The sequence below is a fragment of the Balaenoptera physalus genome, assembly GCF_965194825.1.
Source record: "Balaenoptera physalus genome assembly, chromosome: 15".
NCBI classification, from domain to species: domain Eukaryota; kingdom Metazoa; phylum Chordata; class Mammalia; order Artiodactyla; family Balaenopteridae; genus Balaenoptera; species Balaenoptera physalus.
In genome coordinates this window covers 42,546,468-42,568,315 of record NC_138894.1, presented here as the reverse complement: position 1 = coordinate 42,568,315, position 21,848 = coordinate 42,546,468, and the positions used below count along the sequence as shown (strand labels likewise).

General features: G+C 45.2%; 1 protein-coding gene across 1 annotated transcript in view; it reads right to left on the bottom strand.

Annotated features, from left to right (window-relative positions):
* Positions 1-21,796, bottom strand: part of SPRED2 (sprouty related EVH1 domain containing 2) — a 121,471-nt gene extending 99,675 nt beyond the window's left edge. The window contains exons 1-2 of the mRNA XM_082426649.1: positions 21,663-21,796; positions 18,392-19,050 (exon numbers count right to left, since the gene is read on the bottom strand). Of these exons, the coding sequence (XP_082282775.1) occupies positions 18,392-18,417 (26 nt within the window). The 5' untranslated portion in view covers positions 18,418-19,050; positions 21,663-21,796. The remainder of the gene's footprint in view (positions 1-18,391; positions 19,051-21,662) is intronic.
* Positions 21,797-21,848: the final 52 nt, after the last annotated feature.

Sequence of the window (21,848 nt, the reverse complement as noted above, 5' to 3'; positions counted from 1 at the left end):
TCTACAGAGACCCACTTTAGACCTAGGGACACATACGGACTGAAAGTGAGGGGATGGAAAAAGATATTCCATGCAAATGGAAATCAAAAGAAACCTGGAGTAGCAATACTCATATCAGATAAAATAGACTTTAAGATAAAGAATGTTACAAGAATCAAGGAAGGACACTACATAATGATCAAGGGATCAATCCAAGAAGAAGATATAACAATTATAAATATATATGCTCCCAACATAGGAGCACCTCAATACATAAGGCAACTGCTAACAGCTCTAAAAGAGGAAATTGACAGTAACACGATAATAGTGGGGGACTTTAACTCCTCACTTACACCAATGGACAGATCATCCAAACAGAAAATTACTAAGGAAACACAAGCTTTAAATGATACAATAGACCAGGTAGATTTAATTGATATTTATAGGACATTCCATCCAAAAACAGGTTACACTTTCTTCTCAAGTGCGCACAGAACATTCTCCAGGATAGATCACATCTTGGGTCACAAATCAAGCCTTGAAATCATATCAAGCATCTTTTCTGACCACAACGCTATGATATTAGAAATGAATTACAGGGAAAAAAACGTAAAATACACAAACACATGGAGGCTAAACAATACGTTACTAAATAACCAAGAGATCACTAGAGAAATCAAAGAGGAAATCAAAAAATACCTAGAGACAATTGACAAAGAAAACATGACAATTCAAAACCTATGGGATGCGGCAAAATCAGTTCTAAGAGGGAAGTTTATAGCTATACAAGCCTACCTCAAGAAACAAGAAAAATCTCAAACAATCTAACCTTACACCTAAAGGAACTAGAGAAAGAAGAACAAACAAAACCCAAAGTTAGCAGAAGGAAAGAAATCATAAAGATCAGAGCAGAAATAAATGAAATAGAAACAAAGAAAACAATAGCAAAGATCAATAAAACTAAAAGCTGGTTCTTTAAGAAGATAAACAAAATTGATAAACCATTAGCCAGACTCATCAAGAAAAAGAGGGAGAGGACTCAAATCAATAAAATTAGAAATGAAAAAGGAGAAGTTACAATAGACACCGCAGAAATACAAAGCATGCTAAGAGACTACTACAAGCAACTGTATGCCAATAAAATGGACAACCTGGAAGAAATGGACAAATTCTTAGAAAGGTATAACCTTCCAAGACTGAACCAGGAAGAAACAGAAAATATGAACAGACCAATCACAAGTAATGAAATTGAAACTGTGATTAAAAATCTTCCAACAAACAAAAGTCCAGGACCAGATGGCTTCACAGGCAAATTCTATCAAACATTTAGAGAAGAGCTAACACCCATCCTTCTCAAACTCTTCCAAAAAATTGCAGAGGAAGAAACACTCCAAAACTCATTCTATGAGGCCACCATCACCCTGATACCAAAACCAGACAAAGATACTGCAAAAAAAGAAAATTACAGACCAATATCACTGATGAATATAGATGCAAAAATCCTCAACAAAATACTAGCAAACAGAATCCAACAACACATTAAAAGGATCATACACCATGATCAAGTGGGATTTATCCCAGGGATGCAAGGATTCTTCAATACATGCAAATCAATCAATGTGATACACCATATTAACAAATTGAAGAATAAAAATCATATGATCATCTGAATAGATGCAGAAACAGCTTTGACAAAATTCAACACCCATTTATGATAAAAACTCTCCAGAAAGTGGGCACAGAGCGAACCTACCGCAACATAATAAAGGCCATATATGACAAACCCACAGCAAACATCATTCTCAATGGTGAAAAACTGAAAGCATTTCCTCTAAGATCAGGAACAAGACAAGGATGTCCACTCTCAACACTATTATTCAACATAGTTTTGGGAGTCCTAGCCATGGCAATCAGAGAAGAAAAAGAAATAAAAGGAATCCAAATTGGAAAAGAAGCAAAACTGTCACTGTTTGCAGAGGACATGATACTATACATAGAGAATCCTAAAAATGCCACCAGAAAACTACTAGAGCTAATCAAGGAATTTGGTAAAGTTGCAGGATAGAAAATTAATGCACAGAAATCTCTTGCATTCCTATACACTAATGATGAAAAATCTGAAAGAGAAATTAAGGAAACACTTCCATTTACCATTGCAACAAAAAGAATAAAATACCTAGGAATAAACCTACCTAGGGAGACAAAAGACCTGTATGCAGAAAACTATAAGACACTGATGAAAGAAATTAAAGATAATAACAACAGATGGAGAGATATACCATGTTCTTGGATTGGAAGAATCAACATTGTGAAAATGACTATACTACCCAAAGCAATCTACAGATTCAATTCAATCCCTATCAAATTACCAATGGCATTTGTTACAGAAGTAGAACAAAAAGTCTTAAAATTTGTATGGAGACACAAAAAACCCCGAATAGCCAAAGCAGTCTTGAGGGAAAAAAACGGAGTTGGAGGAATCAGACTCCCTGACTTCAGACTATACTACAAAGCTACAGTAATCAAGACACTATGGTACTGGCACAAAAACAGAGATATAGACCAATGGAGCAGGATAGAAAGCCCAGAGATAAACCCACGCACCTATGGTCAACTAATTTATGACAAAAGAGGCAAGGATATACAATGGAGAAAAGACAGTCTCTTCAATAAGTGGTGCTGGGAAAACTGGACAGGTACATGTAAAAGAATGAAATCAGAACACTCCCTAACACCATATACAAAAATAAACTCAAAATGGATTAAAGACCTAAATGTAAGACCAGACACTATAAAACTCTTAGAGGAAAACATAGGAAGAGCACTCTGACATAAATCACAGCAAGATCTTTTTTGATTCACCTCCTAGAGTAATGGAAATAAAAACAAAAATAAACAAATGGGACCTAATGAAACTTAAAAGCTTTTGCACAGCAAAGGAAACTACAAACAAGGCGAAAAGACAACCCTCAGAATGGGAGAAAATATTTGCAAACGAATCATCGGACAAAGGATTAATGTCCAAAATATATAAACAGCTCATGCAGCTCAATATTAAAGAAACAAACAACCGAATCCAAAAATGGGCAGACGACCTAAATAGACATTTCTCCAAAGACATACAGATGGCCAAGAAGCACATGAAAAGCTGCTCAACATCACTAATTATTAGAGAAATGCAAATCAAAACTACAATGAGGTATCACCTCACACCAGTTAGAATGGGCATCATCAGAAAATCTACAGACAACAAATGCTGGAGAGGGTGTGGAGGAAAGGGAACCCTCTTGCACTGTTGGTGGAATGTAAATTGATACAGCCACTATGGAGAACAGTATGGAGGTTCCTTCAAGAACTAAAAATAGAATTAACATATGACCCAGCAATCCCACTACTGGGCATATACCCAGAGAAAACTATAATTCAAAAAGATACATGCACCCCAATGTTCATTGCAGCACTATTTACAATAGCCAGGTCATGGAAGCAACCTAAATGCCCATCAACAGACGAATGGATAAAGAAGATGTGGTACATATATACAGTGGAATATTACTAGCCATAAAAAGGAACAAAATTGGGTCATTTGTAGAGACGTGGATGAATCTAGAGACTGTCATACAGAGTGAAGTCAGAAAGAGAAAAACAAATATCGTATATTAACGCATATATGTGGAACCTAGAAAAATGGGACAGATGAACTGGTTTGAAGGACAGAAATTGAGACAGATTTAGAGAACAAATGTATGGACACCAAGGGGGGAAAGCGGTGGTGGTGGGGGGGGGGGTGATGAATTGGGAGATTGGGATTGACATATATACACTGATATGTATAAAATGGATAACTAATAAGAACCTGTTGTATAAAAAAATAAAATAAAATTCAAAAAAAAAAAGGAACCAATGCAGAGGAAAAAAACAGTCGTAATTTTGGACAGCTGTAGGTGATTTTTTGGTGTGCTTTAGAGTGTTTCTTTATTAAATAAAAGGTCTCTTGGATCAACAATTAGAATTTATTTTGTATTGTCTCTTATGATCTCACTTTACATTTAACATCAATTTGGTATCTTCGTCCCTAAGAGATTATTTGTTACTAACTTTAATGAGATGGAACCACGAAGAAAAAGCGGGAAGGGAAAGAGCAAGTCCCCTTCCCTGATATGGATGTATGTGACCTTTTGAATCCCCTCCTGTATGACAGATGACTCAGGATAAATTAAGGGGCAGTGATAGAGGAATCTTTTGTTTGTTTGAGCTACAACTGACACATAACATTAGTTTCAGGTGTACAACATGATTCGCTATTTGTATGTACTGCAAAATGACCACCACAATAAAGTCTAGTTAACACCCATCACCCAGGGGGACCTTTTAAAAGAGTGAGTAATGCTCCTTGGGTGGTGCCATCTTGGTTGGTCACAACCCTCTAGGTTTGGTGGTATTCCCCTCTTCGAAACCCTGATTAGTCTAAGATACAGTAGAATCTCCTAGATTTTTTGAAATACTGACACAGGGTGTGAGGGTGAAATTCTAATTCAGTTGGTCTAGGGAGGAGAAAGGTGAGAGTGGAAAGATGGACAGGGGTTGTGTCCTAGGAAAGCATGGCAAACCAACCCGGATATGCTCCACCTGGGGCCTCTTGATATACTGATAAATTGCCCTTATTAGGACAGTCAGGGGAGGAGTTCTAGTTCAGGCTGCATGCCACGGGTGGGGGCTGGACTACAGCTGTCTATTCTCCTGGTCACTGTTGTACTGCTAGACGCGGAACACGAGGAATGTGAAAGGAGGGATCTGCAGGTAAACCATTTATAACCAAACCACCTTGGCCATTTGGATGATCCAGAAGCACTGGGACGTGGAACCTGAAACCCCACTGTGCAATCTTTAGGCTCATAAGGGATCCTTTGCTCTATGAGTAAGAAGGATGCCCAGCTGATGGAGATTAAAAGGGGGGGGTGTAGAACCCCAAGAGAAGGAAATTTTTAGGTACACATTTCCCATCCTACACAAGCAGTATGAACCTTGTTATCCAAGAGGAGTCCTGACTGAGAACTATAGTTCCAACGCAGGATTGGGAAATGGATCAAGTCTCACCACGGTAAGGTGAGACTGTCTGCTGGACCGTGGGCTCTTGGGGATAGTGTGTCTTGGTTTAGGGATTGTTTTTATTCTTCCTCAGGCGGAGGTTTCTACACAACCATCACACTTAGTAGCTATGTGGTTTGGTACACGGGATAATCCCAACTTTATCTGGAGTTAACCTGTGGGGCAGCGGCCTTACAAAAATGAAAGTAAAATGATACCATAAAAAATATTCATTATATGACCAGCTGGTCAACTCTTCCCTCCCTCTCTTTGCTGTAACAGCACCTGTTGGCTTAGAAATGTTCGGAGTTCTCACACTAGTGCCCCAAAACCGCCACCCTTCCCATGCTGGCATCCACTGACCTCCCACCTCCCCCCATCCCCCGAAACCTGCATATCAAATATTACTTTCTGCTGTCTATGACCACACCGCCTTGGCAGTTAACATCAAAAGCAAACACATGAAGAGGAGAGAAGGCACTGGAGCTGGGGAGGAAAGACAAGCGTAGGTAATGTTTCATAGACTTTTTTGCTAGCGCCCAGGTGCAAAAACCTTGGGGTCACATGTATGTCAACTTCTCATCTAAGGGCTCATCTTTTCTCCCCCAGGATGGAGAGCTGAGGGTAGCCCTCCTCTGCTTCCACTCCCTACCCTCCTGTTCCTGAAACACACATGAGGAAGCCATCCCTGGGGACCCCTACCTGCCACCCCAAGGTGAGCCACGCAGGAACAGCGTCTGGCAGCTCACCTATTCTCGACTTGTGCAGGGGCTGACTGAGGCTGACGCTGTGTTCAATGTTGATGGTTCCTCATCAACACGGGCTACGTTTATCTAAATTGAACAGGTTTCCACCATCTTTTTCCTGTCTCTGGAGGATTCAACAGCTCAGGGTAACAACTGTCATGAATGTTTAACACAGCACCCAAAATAGGACTGGAACCAAGGCCAGATGACGTCTGCTTGCTTATATATCCCAAGCCACCAACTAGCTGTGTGACCCTGGGTTTGTCCCTCGACCTCTCTGGACTGCAATTTTTCCGTAAAAGAACGGAGCTGGCATTGTCCTAAGATACCCTCCAGTTTTATAATTTTATGGTCAAGTTGCAACCATTTTACTTCATTGAGAAAGGGCAGTGTATTCACAAGGGCAACTTCAATTGAGTGGTGCTGTGTTCCTGCAGAAGCAACAATGCTAAAAGCAAACAAAAAACAAAAACCCTCACCTGGTTTATTACTAGCCTGTAAGTTTGATCTACAAAGTAAGCTGGTTAATTTTGTTTTGAATTTCAGAACCCCCCCATCTTTCCAATAAACATAATGACAACCTCTTTGGAACAAAGGTTCCCACAGCAGGGCCTACTGCATTTCATTAGAGCCAGAAGGAAAGCCCTGCCCAGATACAGGTTCTTAGTGGCCTCCCTGACTCCAGCCTAGTCTGCAGCCTCCAACTAGTTGGAATTTACCAACATATCATTTTATCATTTCTTTGCTTCGAAACTTTAAACAGCTCCATTCCACCTAAGGAACGAAAGCTCAAATACGTATTTTGTTAGCCTGGCATGCAATAACCACTCAAATTTAGCCTCGCCCGACTGGAACAGCTCTTTTTCTGAGCTCCCCCAGCATAAACCCAGAGGTGGAGTTTCCTCGTCTGTGGAAGAAACCTTTGGACATAAGATGCCTCCTCTCCAACCTGCCTGACCCACCCCTCTCCCACACCATCACCACCACCATTCTTATCTGAGTCCTCTAAAACTCAAGTCCCACCTGGTCGAAAGTGAACTCTCCCCTGGCTATTGCAGCAAGAAGTACTTGAATTTCTTCTTTGTATTTCTCTCTATTTTTAAAAAGAATATTATACTTATTTAAGAACAAAAGTTTTCTTAAAACAAGAACTCTCCTTACAATACTTGGAGCTACATGAGTTCTTCAACATTATGTTACTATCCAATCCCTTTATTTTAGAGATGAGAAAGCCAAGTCCAGAGAAGCAGCTCGGCATCTTGACGAAGGTCCCAGGGCAGCTTAGTGGCAAAGAAGTGATGGGAACCTAAGTTTCCTGACTCCCAGAACTTACTGTACATGGCAACCTGGTACCATCTTCTCTGCTACTTGGTATCCATTCAAAAGCTTCTAGTGTTGGGTATATCCTCTTTTCCACAATAAAGAGTTGTGTGCTGCCCAGCACAGGTTTCAGTAAACGCAGGAAGGGAAAGGGGGAAGAGCTGGACGACAGAAGACACACTGCCCCAGGACCCCCTTCTTAGGAGAAGACCCAACTTTGTGCCAAGTCTCTGTGGGGGGATGTCCTGACTCATTTTCAACTCCTCCCATCCACCTCCAACCAATGCCCTCTGCTTTCCTTCAGACCTTCCAACCAATCCCCAAATGGCCCGGAGCATAAACACACCCTTTGCATACGCATCCCCTACAGAATGACCACACTTGTGTCCTTACATCCAGAATGAGGGTCACAGCAGCGATTCCCAACTTTCTAAGAGTAAGTATTCAAAGGCAGAAAATTCAGGGATCGGCCCTTCTCCCCAGGGATTATAGCTGTATTTTTAAATAACTGTGAATTGAGAAAAATATAACAAACATCCACCGTGAACTCAGTACAGTAGTATTTTATTGAGGTTGTATTTGATTATTCTATAAATGTAGCTACATACATTGAAAGAGTAATACATGTACATGGCTGATGTTATGTACATATTCGCTTCACAAGCAACACTTGAAGTGCTTATGGGTCCCCAGTCACTTGTTGGGCAACTGCTGGGTGGTGGCATCATTTCAAGACTTCAGGGGGGGGTACCTAAATGCTGGGGAGGGACCTTAAGTCTCTTATCACCTTCCTCTGAAAGAAAAATATGACAGGCCAACGAGGGTCCACAATCAGCTCATTTCAGATTTCTCACTCCATCTACCTTGTTGTTGGAGTTATTACTTATCACAGGCGTTGGTATCTTTAGTACCTCTTTTTGGGGGAAACAAAGGGTCTTACTTCAGTCCTCTGGTCTATTCTTAGCTTTCCCAGCAATGCTGCCGCAGGTAGAAAGCCACTTTCCGATTCATATTCCGGTCTCTTCCCCACCTCTCCCCAGGAGTTATCTCTAAAGAGTAAGTGCTGACAAGTGATTGATGATTTGCATTTTAACCCTATTCAAATTTGGGTAAATGGTTTAATATGCATGCTAATATTCTATCATTATTCCAATTAAGGAAACTATTATGTTAAAGTGTTTAATCAGGAGAATTAGGGAGAACTCCAGACACCTAAAATTAACCTCTAATAGTCTTGACATTCATTTCATTTAAGTGCAATTTGCCAAGCTATAAGCAACTCCCTGCCTAAGACTTCTGCTTAGGCACGTGGGGATTCCTGATAAGACCTAAAAGCAATTCATTTCCTAACTAGATTGCTGTCTAAAAGAATAAACTAAAAGGGCTACAATTTAAATACAATCACGTCCCCAAGCAGTCACATTCCAGAAGACTTAAACATCATCATCTTGATCCCCAGGAACAACAATGCTATTCGCATCAGAAACAACACAACCACTTCCTCTTTCTCTGACCTTCTCAGTTTAATTACTTCCTGTGATTTCTTCTAGGGCTGAGTGTGCCTGCTTCCCAGGGCGGCTGGCTTTCCATAGGAGACTGATTTGTCTGGAAGGTGCAGAATGCCAGCTGACAGACATTACACACAAAGCGCTGGGACTTCCTATTTCTCTTTTAGTGATGGATCTCTTGGGCCGCCTGGCATTCACCAAGAACTTTTTTTAAGCCATAAGAAGAAGAAAAAATTCTTCCAGCACCTTCACATCTAAAATCAAACTATACCTCAAAGCTGGAAGTCCTGCCAAGAATGGGGAAGGGCAGGCCCTTGATAATATCTCGCCGCCGTGGAAGCACCACACCTTCTTGTCCAATGAGCTTCTTCAATAGCTTCCAAATGCCAAGTATGTGAGGTCACCTTTGAAGACACAAACCTGGCAGCCGGGAGCTCACCATCATCACAGCCACAGACAGGCTCTTGCTACTCAAAGGTCCCTGGATCTCCAGTACCAGCAGCATCGGGAAGTTTGTTCAAAATGCAGAAGCTCTGGCCTTACTGAATCAGAATCCTCATTTTAGAAGATTCCCAGGTGATTCCTATGCACATTCAAGTTTAATCCTCCTCTCAAAACAGCTAGGCTAAAAAGCAGGTCCAGGAGAATAGCGTGCTTTGTTAGCCATCCTGCTCACACACACTCCATCAAGGGCAAGGTGGCTGGTTCTCTTTCCAAAAGAGGTCTCCGTGGAACTGCTCTTTGTGTCAGTACAGAAAAGGCCACCTCAGTGGGCACTGGTGCCCTACTCCACAGAGCTGAACAGGAATGCAAGGAAGAAATGTCATCTCATAGTTCCAAGGCATTTCCAGGATTCTAAACGAGTTCTAATCTCATTCGCTCAACGGTAATATAAATTAAGCTGTACACGCGATAGTTTCTTTGCAAAAACTGAGGCTCTGTGAGGTCATGAGACGTAATGTTGTTCTACAGACATGGGATCTGAAGTCAAAGACTGTGGGTAAAAATAACAAATCCTGCTCTGTGACCTCAGACAAGATACTTAAACCTGGCTGAATCTTTTCTTTGCCTGCAGCTGTGGACCCTTTTGGCTCTTGGACATAGTCCAGCCACGTGTGAGTGCGTGAGTTTACGTACACACAACACACGAGCGCACACACACTCCCCCTAAAAATGACTCGAAGAACTTGTTAGGGGATTCTAGGAAGGGCATGTAGCTCCTCTAATGTTCTGGAGGAAGAGTTCCCTCCAACCCAAATCTGGGAATCCCGTTGCTTGCAGCTCGAGGGGGAACCCTGCAGAGGAAGAGGAAGAGGAGGGGAAACACCTCTGGCAGCCGGTCAGTCCATGACCCAAACACTGGCCTCACACCTCTAAGGCACATGGAAGTGCCTAGCACGCTAGAATGTAAGCTCCCCGAGGGCAGAGGGTGCTTCTGAGTCACAGCTCAGGTCCTGCCTGGCAGGTAAGGTGTCTGGAACACTGGGTGCAGTAAGTGAATGGCACTCCACAGCTAGTCGCTCCCTTTCCTCCAGCCTCACCCCCACTGCTATCTATTTTAGCCAGTAAATAATTTATACATGGCTTTGCAATTAGGATCCAAGTATGCTCTAAAGTCAGGTTCTTTAGATTCAGAGAATACTACACTCCAAATGGACACCTGTAATCTGGCAAATCTACTCATTTTCCTTAGTGTAAAAGTCATCTAAGAACGGATGGTATGGGCCTCAAAGCTGGTTTGCAAACAGCAAACTCCTCCTCTGAAACCTGTTCACCCCCAGATTAGTGAGAAGGCCATCATTAAGCCTTCAGGGCCAGAAGTTAACGCTGAGGCAGGGCACACCATCCTGGCACAGCAGACTTGTTTTGGAATTTGGAGCGTGAGAAAAATCCCAGATATCATTTAAACTATTAAGCAAAGGAGAGAAATTTAATGACTATGTTAAGACTATATTCGCACTTATCCAGCTTCAAAAGGTCTGTAAAAATGAGTAAAATTATTGGGATGCTGATGATTAAATTAAACCTCTGGTCCAGCATCCACTTTATTCCTTGGCTGGAAATATAAAACGCGAACACCAACATGGCACGCGAGTAGACAAAACAAGCCATAAGCCAGCTTACTCCTAAGAGAACTCTCAGCCTCACCCATTTCCACCAAGCCTACTGGCTCTTGTTTTAGAGACAATTTGAACGCTGTTGGTAATATGATTTCTAGACCACAGACAGGGATGGCAAGAGAGTCCACTATATGCTACTATAGGTAAGTACACTGACTGTAAGAGTCAGTAGAGGGAAGAGGCAGAGTGTGACCCCAAAGCCCATGTTTCTTCCACTACCATCATGACAACCTGCCCCTCGAAGTAGTTCTGAAAAAAACAAAAACAAACAAACAACAAAACTCTAAGTCTTTTTGGATGTGGGTACAATGTGAATTGTCATTCAATTTTTTATATAAAGTAAAACTATTTTTCAATTAATGAACATTTATGTTAACCAATCAATAAATTTTTTGCAGAAAGCCTACTATGGGCTCAGCACTCTGCCAGGCTATGGGTATACAGGTCAATAAGCTATTATTCCCACACCGGGAAGGGCAGATGGGCCAAGCTTCTGGGTGCATTCTCAGTTAGGGTGGGATGCAAATATTACAAAATAAACAGTGCTTATCTGAAAAATCAATACGGGAGGCCAGAGCCAAAGCAATGAGAAAAAGAAATAAGAGGAATAAACAATGAAAATGAAACACAAAGATGAACTAAGAAAGACAATTTTAAAAACTTAGCCTGAGGGGCTTCTCTGGTGGCGCAGTGGTTAAGAATCCGCCTGTCAGTGCAGGGGACACGGGTTCGAGCCCTGGTCCAGGAAGATCCCACAGGCCGCGGAGCAACTAAGCCCGTGCGCCACAACTACTGAGCCCACGCTCTACAGCCCACGTGCCACAACTACTGAGCCCGCGAGCCACCACTACTGAAGCCTGCACGCCTAGAGCCCGTGCTCCACAACAAGAGAAGCCACCGCAATGAGAAGCCCGCGCGCCGCAACGAAGAGTGGCCCCCGCTCGCCGCAGTTAGAGAAAGCCCGTGCGCAGCAACTAAGACCCAACGCAGCCAAAAATATTAAATAATAAAAAAACAAATAAAAATAAAAAACTTAGCCTAATTAAGTTTTAAGCGTTTATGAATGACCACAGGGAATAAATCTAAGAATGGAAACAAAGAGATCTGAAAAATCTTTATTTCAGTACAAAGAGGAGGACCCAAAGCCATACATTTTGAAGCTGCCCGTGTTGTTTAAATCTCCTCACTCACAACTGCTAAATGCCAGGGTGAAGTCAAAATCCATTTCTCCTTAGTGCAAGTCAACATAGAAATTTTGTTTTCAAGTAAATCTTCAACTACCCTTTGAAAGTAGCATAAATAACATAAACAGGATTTGCTGTCATGTGTGCCATATGCCCCCTGTGAACATATTGTTGACAAAGATTACCTGAGAAATGAGTAGTTACAAAACAGTTGGTTCTTAATTTAGTCAACTCCTATGCCAGTTAATATCAAATATTTTACTAAGATCCAGGCCTGACTTCCTTTCCCTGACAGGGAACACCAAGCTGTGGTAACAATCTTCCATGCCTACTAGGGCAAGCACACAGAAAACATATTTCACAGAGCACGGTGTGCACCAGTGCAAAACATTCCTTCTACTCCAGTGACTAAAAGCCCTAGACAATGCCTTAAAAAATCATCAGTGTTCTAGCCTTAAATATTGATCAAAAAGAAACATTTACAAGAATAGTTAATGAGTTTATCAGTATGACTGGGTCTTTAAAAAAAAAAAAAAAATCAGCCCAATTTACTTAAGAGAAAACAAGCCAAAATTGAACACAAAAACTTCCTGCTCTGCCTCTATTATCATCTTGTTCAGTTTCTGAGGACTTTGCTGTTAGATTGTTTTTGTGTTCATCCCCATAATATAGGAACTCTGCCAATAGTGGAGTTCATCAGCACAACTGTCTCCGACTTCAAGTGTTAAGACTCCATCAGAACCCTATAGCTACTGCAAATTGTTAATACTCTGATTTCTGCAGAGATTCTCCTGCACAGGCAGAAACACAGGCCCTGGCTTACTGCGTTTAAGATGTTCTACTTGCCAGTTCTCACAATAGTGACTGGAATCAAAACGGTTTTGAGTTGTCAATCACAGATCACCACCAGCAGATAGTTCTGTACCCAATTTCCACAAGACATGCCAGGGGCTTCAGGTGAACACGGAGTTTCTCAGAAGGAGGCTTATACACAACCTAAGTTAACCAAATATGACAGCTGTAATTATTGCATTAGTCAGCAGGGACAAAACAGCATTTTAAAATAATCAAATCCATTTTTTAATTTAATAGATCTTTATTAAAAGCAACCACAATGTGCCCAATGGTATTGGGACAACAGTTAGAAAACTAGGCAGTTAAGAGGTAACCCTAAATCCCAAAAGCTCATGTTCTGGGACAGAATCTAGCTGGGTATAAGTCCAACTCTAAATGGTGATAACTGTCATACAGTGTGGGAGGGAAATGCTCTAAAGAGCCCACGGTTTTGACTTAGGGAGTCGGGGTGGGGGAAGTCTAGGAGGACCTCATAAGAGGAATGACTCAGAGCTGGCTGGCGAGGGGAATGAGCAGAATTTCACTTGTTGGAGAAGGAAAGGAAGAAAGATGACTCCGGAATAAACAGCACAAGCAAGGAGATCGTTGAGCAGAATAGTATTGGTACTGATACTGATCCACTTTTTATACATGTTTTTGGTTAAAGGGACTGGAAAAAAGGTAGCATTTGTTAAGATCCCTGTGGAAACAAACCCAGCAGATGGAGGTTAGTCCAGGCCCACCACCTAACAAGACATACAGCCTTGCAGTAGGCACTTAACTTTATACAATGACAATGTCTTTATACAGTGACCATGTCCTGGCTTATAAGCTTGTTAAGGTCTTTCCAAGTTTTTTGTTTTGTTTTGCTTTCAAGATTTTCTGAGGAAGAGACCAAGATTCCAATTCTGCATAATCAACTCTGTTTTCAACATTTAAGGATTCTATTCAGGTAGAGTAGAAACACACCCCCTTTTTTTAAGGCTAATGCATAGAGAATAGATCAATACTTGTAACGAGTCTTAATTACCACAACTCTTATTTCAATGACTGTAGAGCGAACATTCCAGTAATAATCAACTCTGAATTCACACTCCTCCCATTATCTTAAGGTGTATCACAGAATGCTCAAGCCCAAGTTTATTTAAATTCACTTTAATTCAGTATGTGCTCCATAGCATTTTCAGGGAAGATAAGGGAAATGAAAAAAATTATGGCAATGACAGACTGTCACCAGTTCAGAAGAATCAGGGACAGCGTGACTGTCAGAAATAGTGTGAGCTCTGAAGTCAGAATGACTAAGGCTGACCACCCTCTCCCCTTCTGAGACAGTACCTCATGGTGCTTTAAAAACACAGTCCTTCCTGAGCCAGGCTGCTGGGGTTACTTAACCTCTCTGGGCCTTGATTTCCTCACCTATAAATGGAGGTAATAAAACCATCTACTGCATAGAATTGTTGAGAAGACTAAATGAGTAAAGTGCTATAAAAGATATTTGCTCTCTTCAGCTTCCTCATCAGTTAAATGGGGTAACACCTCCTTCACACGGTTATTTGAAAGTGAGCCTGTCAGAAACCTATCTCAGTGCCCAGCACAGAGCCGACACCAGACACCTGTGTTATTCCTAGTGTGGGCTGCAAGCTTTACACAGGCTGGCTCGTTTAATTCCCACAGCAACTCCACGAAATCAGTAATATTTATTCCCATTTTATTCACTCAGATAAAAGCAAAGTGAGATACATTAAGTAACTTGCCTTAGATCAGAAAGTGACCAAATGGCTAAGCCTTGAGCCATAAGTATGTTACAAATGCATTTAAAGCGGGATCTTCAGCCCTTGGCTGAACTAACCAGTTAGAAAGATATTTTTCAGTCAGTTGAGACTGAGAGTTAAAGACATCAGGGAATTATTCTTAATTTTGTAAAGTGTGATCATGGTATTGTGGTTTCACGGGATAGTATGCTCGTCTTTTGGAAAGTAAGCTCAAGTAATTGGATATGAGAGTTCTAATGTCTAATTTCTTTGAAATGGTTCAGCAAAAATATTAAAGCCTTTTTTTAAAAAAATGGGAAATCTTCCAACATTAGGGAAAATATGAGTGAGGGCAGAGCTACAAATCCATTCTCAGCAAGATGTGTGTTGCAGAGAAGAGTTCATGAACAAAATAGAAAGCTGAATGGTAGCCAGGTGTCTCCTGAGTTACAGCTGCTTGAGAAGGGTTTCTTCATTTTGTCTGCAAATTTCCAAATCATTTATAACCATGATCAAATGACTTAAGAATACAGACGGAATGCATATGATTTAAAAAAAAATTTTCCACTCCCTGTATACAAAAGACCACTTTCAATAATTTATTGATGCTGTTTAATTTTTCAAGTATTAAAAAAAGATCTGTGGAGTTGTAAATCTTAACATGCATTTCTATCTGGAGTGGGATCAAAAGAGGATCAGGGTATTTTCTACATGGAAGCTGTTGTTTAGGACCATCAGCGAAAAGAGCATTCCTGAATTTATGAGCATATATTTATTAGAGAGCAGTTTTATTTTTTTCTTTTCTTTTCTTTGTTGGCCGCGCTGCACGGCTTGCAGGATCTTAGTTCCCCCACCAGAGACTGAACCCGGGCCACAGCAGTGAAAGTACAGAGTCCTAACAACTGGACTGCCAGGGAATTCCCTAGGGAGGAGTTTTAAATTGACTTGGAAAAGAACATTAGACGACAAAACTTATTATTTTTTAAAAATTAAGCATGATTTTACCAGTTGCAAGACTGAGTTATTGTATTCTGATGCTAAATGTAACATATTTAAACACCTGTATTGTGTAATAAAAACCTTAAATATATGCGGACTATCAGGAAAATCTATTTCACCTAAGGCACAAATATATCTCTCAAGTCTCCAGTTTGATGTCACTTCCTTATAAGTAACACACCTTGTCTACTTCCGAAAGATTATCTGAGTGGCCTCAAACATAAAACCATCAGAAAATAGGAAACTGTAATGAATATAGAGGAGCAGTAAATAAATCTAGTGAAAACCTAAGCTAATATGGCTACCATAATCAAGCAAAAATTTTAGCTGAGCTTCCAGAAAGTGGTAGCAAAAACAAAAAAAAAACAAAAAAGCAATCACAGCTAGCTCTGTAACTCAGAGAGAAACCTTCTTCCTGGCACCAGCATTTAAAAGGAATTTTTCAGAGGGATCATTACATAAGAACGTTGAACAATATAATGGACAGAGTCCACAAATGGCAGTTTACAGCCCAAACAGCCCGTTTTCTTACCAGGCATTTCTTGTCTCATGACAAGGTCATTACATTAAAAGAAATCCCGAGAAGGCCATTTCTGCAGTGGGCTAAGGTGCCACAGCTTTCTGATTCTCTAACTGAAACCAGAACCTGTCCTCAAATATCCCTTGTCTCAGTTGGGCTTCTGACAGCAGTGGGGGCAGCCGGTTCCATGCTGAACTGCTCAGAAAGCCTGGAAGAGAGAGATTTATTTCTTGCTGGTGATTCCACCTGAAATCCCTTTGCTTTGGATACCAGATGGGGTAGGATGTAAAGCCGACCTGCTGCCCTGAAAAGGGAGCGGCCAGGCCAGTATCCCCCAAGGGATGGAGCCAAGGAACCCAATCTAGGGTGGTGAACCAATCTCCAACAAGCCCAGAGCATGGCAACCGTCCCTCCCTGCTACTACCGCTAGCTGTGTGTGCAGGGACAAACAAGGACCCATAAAAATACCTGTTTATTAGTCAAGTCCAAAAAGGGGCAAGGCGCAGCAGCATATTCCTCCCCCTGCCCCACATTTCAGCCCTAGAAGGGCAACATATTACGATTTCAAGATACAGTCTATGAAGGCAAACCAAAAGGTCTAAAATAGAAAGGCCAGCAGATGTGGTGGGGCAGCGGACACGCACACCAGGCGGGATCGTCTCCAGCTACGGACGCGTGTCCGGCAGACCAGGAGTTACTGCAGTCAAAGCTCCCTGGGGACCCACAGAAAGGAAATTCCCTTTCCCAAACACCAACCCTCCCAACACCCCCTCCCGCCCAGCCTGGTGACAGCAGACGCCAAAGGATAAAGGGGCATTAAAAAAAAAAAAAGTGAGTAGATTCTTAGAGCACAGCATTCTGTCACCTGCTGCATAGCCCTCAACGCCGGCCAGCCCTGAGTCACTTCCCCTCTCTGCCCCGGGTCTCAATGCTCGCGGGGGCAAAAGACCCGGGGCCTCGGGCGGGGGCCACCCGCAGCCCCCACGCCCCTGCAAACACGCGCTGTACCTCCCTCCAGGCAAGTCCCGGCGGCTGCAGACCCGCTCTCTGCGCCCCAGCCAAAGAGCCCCGGCCGGCGCCGCCACTACCTTGGCTAATGGCAGCTCTGAATGAAAGGAGCCGAGGCAGGCTCCGGATTTATGAATGTGCAAAGGAGGAGGGGAGGGATATCATGTGACAATAAAGGAGACCGTCTTATTCACAAAAAAAAAAAAAAAAAAAGTGGCTGGCGGCGGGCACAGCCACTGAGCAAAGGCGGACGCCGCGGTGCGGTGACCGCTTGGACCCGAAGCCGACGACCTCAGGCACGGGGCCGGACGGCCCTGATTCTATTGCACCCGCGATCGGAAACGCCTCGGGCGCGGGTGGGGGAAAGCCAAACCGGACTCGGCGACCGTGGAGCCGGAGGGAGCTGCACCTTGGCCCGGGGCTGGAGAAAGACACGGGTCCCGCGGGAGGCGGCGTGTCCGCCGGAGAGACCCTCCAGCGAAGCGCCCCGAGCATTGTTCCCCTCGGGCCCGCGGGCCGGGCACGCACGCGTGTGCACGCGCACACGCACAGATAAACACACACACACAGATACATACACACACGTGTCCGCAGCGCGCTGCCCCGCACGCTCCCGCCCGCCCCCGCCGCACGACCTCTGATCCGCCCAGCGAGCAGCCCAGACCCCGCGGGACGCCTGTGCTGGGCCCGCCGGCGCGTGCACACACACTCACACGCGCCGCGGGACCCCTGGGCGGCTCCAGCACGCCGGCCCGCGCGGGGACCCGGGCGCACGCAGACCCCCGCGCAGCCCGCGCCCAGTCCTCCCTGTGCTCCGCAGTGTTTTTTATGAATGAAAATGTGGTATGCAAATGAGAGCGATTCAGGAAAACGACATGGCGGAGCCTCGGCCCCAGTGGGCTCCCGAAGGGACCGCGGGGCGAGCGGCGGTTGCGAGAGCCACAAAGTCACCATGTAAAAACCCACCGACCCCGGGAAGCCGGAGCGGGGGGGTGTCAGGTCTTCCGCTCCCGCCGCCGAGGATCTCGGCGGGAGGGGTGTTTGTGAGTCCCCGGACAGGGAATGAGGACCGCCCCGAGGTCACCCGCGCGCCCTTGGCCCCCGCAGCGGCCACCAGCCCGCCGACCCAAGGCGCGCCCCCGCTGGCCCGCAGCAGTTTTCGCCCCCTCCTCACTTCAACAAGCGGGAAATCTCGCGTCCCAAACCCCACAGGCCAGCGAGTCGCTGCACCCCACGCCAAGTTCACCCAGCCAGCGTCCCCGCCCGCGTCCTCAGCCCCGGCCCCCACGCTGCCCCCGCGGGGCACCCTCGTCCCACCCCGCGGCCAAACTTACTCGTCCGGGTGTGTTTCTTCGGTCATTTTCCTGTTCACCTAGACGCCTGTCCCGCGGCGGGCAGCTTTGCTCCCTTCATCTTCCTGTCTGCTCACCCCCCTTCTTCACATCTCCGGAGATCGCCTGATTTGGTTGGGGGGAGCTGCTAGAGATGAAGGGGACGCCGCAGAAGGCAGAAGGGGAAGCAGGGCGACCGGAGCGCGGGGTGAGGTCTGGGGGAAGGGGTGCACAGGCAAGCTTCGGGGGAGAGTGAGCGCCGCAGCGCCGAGGGGCGAGGCGGGCGGGGGCTCCGGGGGCTCGGGGGCGGGCGGAGAGGAGAGATTTGGGAAGGGGACAGCGATGGGGGAGAGGAGAAGAAAAACAAGCGCGCCGTGGAGCGGCGGGGACCGCTGAGAGCAGGAGGAGAGGGCCGGCCGCGGGTGGGGGCTTGGTCCGGGGTTGCCCCCGGAGAACCGGGCTAATCACGGTTCCGGGGAGCGCTCGGCGGTCGGGGGAGGTGCGCCTGGAAGGCGGTGCAGGGCGCCCGGTCCGAGCCCCATCTCTCGACTCCGCCGATTTACTCCATATTGGATTCTCACCGCCGCCAACAGGAGGAGGAAGTAGGGCGGAAGCGATGACGTCTTCCCAGCGGCCAGAGGTGGTGGAGTGCAAAAAGCTTCCTACTTGCGACCGAAAAAAAAAAAGGAGAAAAAAAAAAAAAAAACTTTGTTCCGTCTACTGAGCATGCCCGGCTTCCTTTCCCCACCCCACCCCCACCTCCCTCCTGGCTTCCACTCCCGGAGGAGCCCCGGAGCGGAGTTACTTGCGCCGCGTCTAACTCCGGATCCTCCTTCGTTAGCGCTCCGGGTTTTAAGATGCCCGAGAGGAGGGAGGAGGCGGCAGCCGCAGACTCGCACACATCTGGCTCCCGGTTGGTTCCCTCCCTCCTTCCAAACCCCTGGATTAAAAATCGGAGGACGGGGCGGGGGGGGGGGGGGGGGAGGGGGAAGACGCGGAGCTCAGAGGAGGGCCGGAGGAGTGCTCGCGATCAGAAGACCAGCTATCCCCGACCGTGTGGCGGGAGGGTGGGGGGCGGCACAGGTGCCTTTGCCAAGATTCTGAATGTCAGAGGCTTTTCAGTTTCACGTGAATCTTATGATCTTTTTTTTTTCTTAGTAAGGGAACGGGCAATTTTAAGGAAACATTATTTGTACATTGAAAAAAAGAAATCCAACACAACCCAGAAACGTTTGCATTCCAGTAGAAATGAAAGACTTTCCCAGGTTAAAAGGTAAACCCAAATATGTTTTTTAAATTATTCAGTAAATCTCTGTCAAGTTGGTGGAGGATGGCCCTTGTCCCATGCCCCTGAACGCCACAACTCCTGGCCCAGAGGTTGCCGGCTGCATGGGCTTTGGCACAGTGAGATGGGGAGATGGAGAGCTCCTCGAGCCCAGCTCCCCCTCCACCTCCCCTTTGTTTTTAAATTATTTTTCCTGCCTTGGCCTGGGACCATGGGCCTGGATGTGTCTGCACTTTCTAAAACAGCACTGTCTAGGCAATGGGCGGGCAACCTAAACAACTGTAACAGGATCTTTGCTTGGCTTGATGCTCTGCTATTGCAGTCTTGAAATTCTTTATGGTGTTTGAACAAGGGGCTTCACGTTGTTACTCTGCAGTGGGTCCCACAAATTCCATAGCTATTGGATATTTCCTTCTGGGGTCTTGCTAGGGAGCAAGAGATGCAGTCTCTGCCCCTTCCTGATCTCCCAGTGCAGTACTTTTCTATCCTCCTGAATGTGCCAAGACACTACACAGAGATTTTTAACTTAATAGCAACCACTGAACAAATTAAGAGAAGATTATATGCCTCAAATGTAGTATACCTAAAGTGTACATGTATGCATTTGGACAGCCACAAGTACTCTGAAGATAGAATTTCACCTTGAGTGAAGGAAAAGCTAGTGGTTTACCCTAGGCTTCGTGTTTACGATAACCATGATCTTTGTGGACATGGATTGGGTTCCACCCGCCCTTGATGCTGAGTGCTGGTGTGTGGTGGTGAAAAGGGCACTAGACAGGGGAGGAACACCTGGGCTCTGGTTTTCTCCTAGCAGCCCTGAGACCCTGAGTGAGGCTTTTAGCAATTCTTCAGTTTCTTTATAAAACAAAGATAACAAGGCCACGCTTGTCCTTCTGTTTCTGAGGCCGTTGAGGGTCTATGAGAAAGCACTGGACAAAGCAAGACCTCGTTGTTGTCTAAATTCCCATAAGGCTAAGGCATCTACCCAGTTCTCACCTTTGTCCATTGTTGCTTTTCTCAACAATGTTTGAAAGAGTTCCCACTCACTCATTCCTGAACTTCCAGGAACATGGACATTTGTCCATGTCAAAATTATCCACCCAATGGGCATCTCTTCGGCGCCACCCTCCAGTTTCAGAGTACTCAAATGGCAAGGTGGCAGGTGAGGTGATTATTAATTTCTGCAGGTAGGCAAGCTGATTCTGTGTTATCACAACTCATTCATCCAGCTCCCTGCTAATAGCAGTGAATGACTGGCCCAACCCAGGGACCAGGCAGCCGGAGAAGCAAAAGAAAACATTCCAAGGTCCAGGAGTCACCAGGTCCCAAATTGGTTGTCCTGCTGCCAGACTCCAGCAGGTCCTTAAGTTCTCTGAGCCTCGGGTTCAGTGTCTGTAGTGTGAGGATAAGTCCCACAACATAGAGTCACTGGGAGGATTAAATGGCTGTAAAGTGAAGGCACTGTGTTAAGCACTCTGCAAATAGGAGATTAATGGCAACCATTTCTTCCCTCTAGCCAGTGGATTACCAAATGCTCCCCCCACCACTCCTGGTCCTCTATGTTCCTCTAAAGAAAACCTTGCAATTCTCTTCTGCCTTCTTCATTACCCAAAAGGGGCCTTTTGATGAAAATGTTCCTAGCAGGTCACCCCTTGGTCCCCCCATCAATTGCTAACTGTGACTCCGGCAAATCCAAAAATAAATGGCGGTAGTGGGCGAATAACTTAGGTGTTTTTTGATCTGACTATCAGAGTGTTATCAAAGTCTACTGGATTGTTTCCAGAATAGGGGGTATCACGATTCAGGGCTTTAATTTAATGACATTCCTGAAAGAGCTAAATACCCGCATCCCGGTCTCTCCCACACAACCAGCGAAACAAGGGGCAGGCAAATCAAACCAAGGGTGTCTCGTACAGCGTCAAAAGTAATACTGATCTGCTCACAACTTCACGCTAACCCAGCGGAGCCCCCAGCAGGACCCCCACCTACCCGCCTCTCAACCGGAGTCCGGGGCCGGGGAGCACCCCCTCCCGAATCCTCCTCGCCAGCCGCCTGGAAAGCCTGGAGCCCGGAACCGGAGAGACCCTCGGCGGCCGCCGGACGGGCATGCTCACTAGACCCGCAGGTCTCCTTTAAGTCAGAAGCCGGCCGCGGCCCCCGCCCCCTCCCGCCCCG